The 6,106-nt window shown below is 56.7% G+C and overlaps 1 protein-coding gene across 1 annotated transcript; it reads left to right on the plus strand.

Annotated features, from left to right (window-relative positions):
• The first annotated feature begins 1,737 nt into the window (after window positions 1-1,737).
• Window positions 1,738-3,026, plus strand: LOC126041946 (forkhead box protein D1-like). The gene is made up of 3 exons (XM_049808380.1): window positions 1,738-2,094; window positions 2,473-2,645; window positions 2,762-3,026. The coding sequence occupies exons 1-3, from the start codon at window positions 1,816-1,818 to the stop codon at window positions 3,024-3,026; spliced, it is 717 nt and encodes a 238-aa protein (XP_049664337.1). The 5' UTR covers window positions 1,738-1,815.
• The last annotated feature ends 3,080 nt before the right edge of the window (window positions 3,027-6,106 follow it).

The following is a 6,106-nucleotide window of genomic DNA, read 5'->3' on the forward strand; positions in this document are numbered from 1 at the left end:
AATAAATGTTGGAAGCAAGCTGGCCTGTGCCTCTGCCCCTCGCCATGCCCACACGATGGGCAGCAAGCAGGAGCAATGTCCCCAAGCCCAACGGGGAGGGGGATTGCTGCTGCAGCCGGGGCCCCCTGAGCAGCGTGCGGCTGCGCCGTACCGAGACCCCCGAGCTCTGGGCAAGGGGTGCTCGGTGCTGCCGGAGCCCAGTGCAGGGATGGCCTTGCTGGCTCCCCAAACCCTTCTGCCTCCCTTCTGCCCTCGCCTCCCGGCAGTCGGGGTGTTTTTGGGGGGAGGGGGGGCAGGGGGGCAATGGCAGCAAAATGGCAGAACCAAAGCCACGGCGCCTCCCAAAGCGCTCGTCGTGCGTTTGAGGAAAACGTGAAGCACGGCCCATCTCATGTCAACAGAAAAGCCACCAAGGTCCACCCAGAACTGTTTTAAATCCTTGTTAGTGACTTGCCCAAAAGCAAAGAATTACCTTCTAAATGCTGTTGAGCAGGAAGCTTCGACCTGGCATATTTGGAGTTTTCCTCTCCAAATTCTCCCCAGTCTCTCCCGTGCATGGTGTAGGATCCCCGAATCCCCTGCCCAGCACGGGAGGGCACCCGGCTCCGCATCCGACTGCAGATGCTGGCAGAGGGAGCATCCGTCGCTCCCAGCCCTTCCTGCCCATCTCTGTTTTGTCTTAGGAAATGAAAACTTGAAGACGAAGCGGGGGGTGGGGTGGGGGGGTGTTTAAAAAAAAAAAAAAAAAAAAAAACAAACAAAAGAAAAACCCACCAACAAAAAACCCCACGCTTTCTCCCCAGGCATCTTGCGAGGGTGTCCCGGCCGGCAGCCGTGGGCAGGGGGGAGTGGGCAGCAGGCAGGGAGGCAGCTGCATCTCGCTTGCTCTTCCGCTGTTTCCAGTCTTGCTCCCACAGAGAAACTCTTATTTGTATGACATAAGCTTTTCTTTTTCTTCTCTTTTTTTTTCTTCTGTTTGCGTGTAAGCAATATGTTTTCAGGTTTAAAAGGGGGCGGGGGTGGGAAGGGGGATTAAAACAAAAGAAAACCTGGGTAGAGCTCAAAAATTAAGTTTTACTGTATAAAGTTCTGTGGCTCGCATCCCTGGCTGCACAGTAGCTTTAGAGTCCAGTTTTTTCTAATATTTGTATTCTAATTTAATTGCTTTTAAATTTTCCAGGCCAAGCCACTGTTTGGAAACATCATGCTTCTGTTACTGCTTTCTGTTTGAGTTGGCCAGCTCTTCCTGTACATATGTTTTTTCTTATATCCTGTTTTTTTCTTTTTTTGTAAAGAGAAGAGAAAAAACAAAAAGAAAATTATTTTTCTTTCCCTCAGTACACATTCTTCAAAGTTCAAATTATAGTGTTTGTTAAATAAAAAGAAAGATTTACATTTAATTCGGTGTCGGCTTGTTGGGATTTCTCCCTGGGGTCCCTAGGAGCTCTAGGGAGCTCACCCCAAAAGGAGCCTGGGGAAGTTGAGGGAGTGTCTGTGCTTGGGGCAGGAGGGTCCCCGTCCCCCACCCCCAGGAATTGGGGGGCAGCCGGACCCAAGAGCGAGGTGGGCGCGAGGGCCCCGTCGCCGCAGGCACCTCGGTGCCACTTTGAATTCCTCCACCTCCAGCGGATTAATCATTTTATTTATGAGGCTTAAAGGTCCAAATCCCGCTAAACCCGGGGCTTTGCCAGATAAACAGCCTGCTTTGCGAAGGCAGCCCGTTTGTGAAAACACAATTAGCAAACCCTGTAATCTGCACTAATTACCGGGCCGGGCCAGGAGGTCTCCCCTCCGGCTGGCGACGGCTCGGGGACCATGGGGGACACGGGGCCCGGGGGCCGGCGCCCACCCGGGGCCTCCTTCACCATCGAGTACCTGCTGGCGGAGCGGGGTGACGGGGGACCCCGCAGCCCCTCTCCCCCCGGCCGGAGCCCCCCACAAGCCCCCCGGCCCCCGCCGGAGCCCGGGGACAAACCATCGCAGTCCTACATCGCCCTCATCTCCACCGCCATCCTCTCCTCCCCGGAGAAGAAGCTGCTGCTTTCCGACATCTACCAGTGGATCATGGACAACTACCCCTACTTCAAGAACAAGGTGAGGGGCTGTGATGCCGGAGCAGACCCATTTTGAGGGGGGGGGGGATTTATTTTTTTTTTTTTCCTCCCTGGTTTAGGTATGATTTTTAGTGGTTTGGGGTGGGCAAACTGGGAGCTGAGCCCGGGGCGCTGGTGTCGGGTGGGGGACGGAGCTGGGCTTGACTCACCGCATCTCTGCTGACCCCAATCCACCGGGAAAACGCGTCGTGCCGCCATCCGGATCTCAGAACGGTTTCAAGCGGTGTCAGGGGGCTGGTTTCTCCAGGCGGATCGGGCACCGTTCACTCTGGTGCCTACTGACGTCCCGGAGGTGCGTGGGGCAGGCGCGGCAGGGCCGTGGTGGCCGCAGGCTGGCTGACGGTGCCTCTCGGCCCAGGAGAAGAGCTGGCGCAACAGCGTCCGCCACAACCTCTCCCTTAACGAGTGCTTCGTCAAAGCCGGCCGCAGCGACAACGGCAAAGGCCACTTCTGGGCCATCCACCCCGCCAACCTGGAAGATTTCGCCAAAGGCGACTACCATCGCCGGCGGGCCCGGCGGCGCGTCCGCAGGTGAGTGGGGTTGATGGGGGGGGGGGGGGAGGGGGGGGGGGCCGGGGGTGGGTCGCAGGGGGGGGGGTTTTGGGGCTCAGGGCTGACCCCCCCCGGTGCTCTGTTTCCCCTCGCAGGGTGAACGTCGGCTACTACCACCCCTACGCCCTCTACGGCCTCGGCTGCTGCTGCCCCTGCTGCCCCCCCGGTGCCCCCCGGTCCCCCCCTCGCCCTGCCCGTGCTTCCCCCCCTCGCCCTGCCTGCGGCCCCCCACCGCTGCCTGCCCGAACGGGCGCGTTGGGGCTGGGGAAGGGTCCCCCCCACTCCCCGCGGCCCTGGCCCCCTCCTGCCCCGGCCCCCATTCCTGTAGCTCCCCCTGCTCGGGGCTGGGGGTGTGTCTAGATGCCCCCCCCCCCCCCCCCCCAAAAAAAAAAGCGGGACACGACGTGCTCAAGGACGTTCTGGATGTCATCTGCCCCACGTCCCCCCACCCTGCCAAGGCCTCGTGTCCGTGGCCCCCCCCCTCCATCACCGACAAACCCCCACGCGCCGGGATGGGGCCAGAACCTGAGGGACACCCCTCCCCCCCCAAAAAAAAACCCCTCCATGCCCCAATGGGGGACATCACCCCCCCCCCCTTTCTCAGTGACCCCCCCACCTCCCCCAGGCCCAACCTTTGCAGGAGGGAACCGTGTCCCCCACGTCCCTTTCCCCTGCCCCCCATCCCCATCCCCAGGCACATATGGGCCTTAAACCCTCCAGCGGCAGGCCCCTGCCCTAATTATTTTCTTACTAATTGTCCCTGACGCCCCTAATGAAAATCGCGGCTCCCAGGTGTTAAGTGGCATTAGGGCGTCTCGCTAAGAAAGACGACTCGGCCACTAAATCCCGGGAGATAAAACCCCCAAAGCTCTTCGCGCTCCCGAGAACTAGGAAGCTTATGACACAAATTAATCCCTTAACACTGGCCGTGCCCTTTTTTTTTTTTTTTGGGGGGGTGGGGGTCACTCCTGGGGATGGTAGTGATGATGGAGGGGGTGTCTCGCTCAGGGACGGGGTGACAGTGGGATTTTTTGGGGGGGCTCTGGATTGTGGGGGGTACCTGCCTCCCCCTTTGTGCCTCAGTTTCCCTGTTTGAGGCAGCGGCCTCATGAGGGGGGGGGGGTATGGGAGGGGGGTTACACCCCAAACCCCGTCCCCGCAGGCCCCTTAAACCGCGGCCATCTGGGGGCTGGCGTTTGCCCCAGTCCTAATCTGGGCCCAAACGGGATTAGGGCCCCCCCCGGGTCCTCACGCCTCGGCCCCCCGCAAGCGGCTTAACGGGGCCGAGCTGCCCCAGCGGGGCACGATCCGGTCGTGGGGGGACTGGGCAGACTGGGCAGACTGGGCAGGGGTGCCAGGTTCCCCGTTGGGGTGGTGGGAACCCCCCCTTTGGCATTATTTTACAGAGGGGGGGGTGTCCTCCGTTTTGGGGAAACTGAGGCACAGCGACAAGCTGGGACTGACAACCCCCCCCCCCCCAACAACAACAACAACCCCCCTGGACCCCCCAAATCAGGGTTAACCCCCACCTGCCCTGCTCCACGCTGCCGTGGGCCCCCCCCCTTCCAGCGCAGCCCCCCCCCAGCCCGGAGAGTTCCCACCTCACCACCAAACCACCAGAAAAAAGAAAATAAAACCCCAAAACCCAAGAAAAAACGCATCCTAACCCAGCCCCAAAATAGAGGACCCCCCCCCCCAGGGCTGTTGCCCTCGATAAGCTTTTCCGCCTCCCAAGAAGACCAAACGGCTGCGTGTGTATTTTTAATATATAGTTTATTTTTTTTTTTAAAGCCCCCCCCCCCAAAGTGCAATTTTTATTATTTTCTTTTTTTTTTTCTTTTTTTTTTTTTTTCTTTCCTCGTCTCCCACACTTTATAAAGAACTATCAAAGTTACAATCTATGGAATGTCTTTTCTGTGCTTTTTTTTTTTTTTTTTTTTTTTTTTTTTTTTTTTCCCTCCTCGCCTCGCTCCTTTACCCAGATATACCACAAAAGTAGTTTACACATAAAAACCGCTGAAACCTTGCGAGTGCTTTAGATAGAGAATCTCTTTAATAGATTATATATAAAGACGCAGAGAAAAAAAAAAAAAAAAAAAGGAAAAAAAAACCAACAAAAAGAGAGAAATTAAAAAAAAAAAAAAAAAAAAGTGGCCCCATCTCAAGCATCCTCGCTGGGTTCCCGGGCAGAGCTCAGCCTCACGCGTGACCCCCCCTGCCCCAGGAGAAGTTTAAGCTCTCGGTGTGTGTGTATATATATATATATATATAATTTATAGAAAACACAACTTTAAACGCAGCATTTTGCTACTCGGCATGGCCCCCCCCCGGCTCCCTCCCCTAAGAAAGCTCCGTCCTGTGACGCCGTGGTGATTTGCTCTTTTTAAAAAGTGTTCCTCTTTATTTAAATAAAACTTTTCATAATAAATCGAAAATATAAATAGATACGATATATAGCTCTCTATATAATTTTTTTTCTTATTTTCTTTTTAAATAGTCGAATCAAGCCTCGGGGGGGGGGGGGGGGTGAAGGGGGGGCCTGGTGGGACCCTCACCCCCAAAGGGGGGGGGGGGGGGCACTAACCCCAGTGGGTGCTGAAGGAGAAATTTAGGGGGGGGGGGGGAAATAAGCCCTTTTCCTGCGGAAGAACGAGCCCCCCCTCACTGCCCAGGCTGGGGGGGGGGGGCACAGGACCCCCCCCCTCCGGCCCCTCCAGCCCCATTGCTGGGGGGGGCTGTGGGGCACAAGCCCCTGGGGGGGCTGGATGCAGCATCTTTACAAGCAGCGTGGGGGGAAGGAAGGAGATGCCCCCCCCCCCCCCTCCAAGCCCCCCCCCCAGCCACAGGAGGGGGTGAAGCCCCTGCAGCCCCCCCCCCCCTTTGCCACCCCTGAGACCCCAAACTAGGAGGGAATGTCCCCCCCCATACGGTCACCAGTGGCTTTTTTTTTGGGGGGGGGGGGGGGGGGGGTGTCCTGGGCTGGGACCCCCAGGGCTGAGCCCCCCCCCCCAACCCTAGACTGAGCCCCACACCAGCTTCCCCCACTGCAGGGGGGGGGCGGGGGCAGGGGTTTTTTTTTCCTCTTTTGTACCAAAAACCCCTTAATTTGTCCTTTTTATTTTGGGTTCTGTCCGGTGATTATTATTATGGAATTTTATTTTTTTCTTTTTTTTTCCCGACCCGGCGTAACTCAGCAGTATCTTTGGCAACACTTTATCACAACCTGAATTAAAGAAAAAAAATAAAAATAAAGACAAGAACGACAAGGAAATAAAAAAAACCCAAACCAAACCCTCTCGGTGCACAGGGGGGGGACGGGACACCTCGTTGCTGCTGCAGGGCTGGGGGTTAAGGCTGCGGGATGGGGACAAACCCGCTGGGTTTGGGGGGGGGCTTGGTGGTTTTTTTGCTTTTGGGGTTTTGTTGTTGTTGTTGGGTTT

The sequence above is a fragment of the Accipiter gentilis genome, chromosome 8 (genome assembly GCF_929443795.1).
Source record: "Accipiter gentilis chromosome 8, bAccGen1.1, whole genome shotgun sequence".
Taxonomy (NCBI): domain Eukaryota; kingdom Metazoa; phylum Chordata; class Aves; order Accipitriformes; family Accipitridae; genus Astur; species Astur gentilis.

Coding starts and splice junctions, on each gene's coding strand:
- LOC126041946 (XM_049808380.1), top strand. CDS start 1,816: ATGGGGGACACGGGGCCCGGGGGCCGGCGCCCACCCGGGGCCTCCTTC. Junction 2,095..2,472: donor ACCCCTACTTCAAGAACAAG/GTGAGGGGCTGT, acceptor CTCTCGGCCCAG/GAGAAGAGCTGGCGCAACAG. Junction 2,646..2,761: donor GCCCGGCGGCGCGTCCGCAG/GTGAGTGGGGTT, acceptor TTCCCCTCGCAG/GGTGAACGTCGGCTACTACC.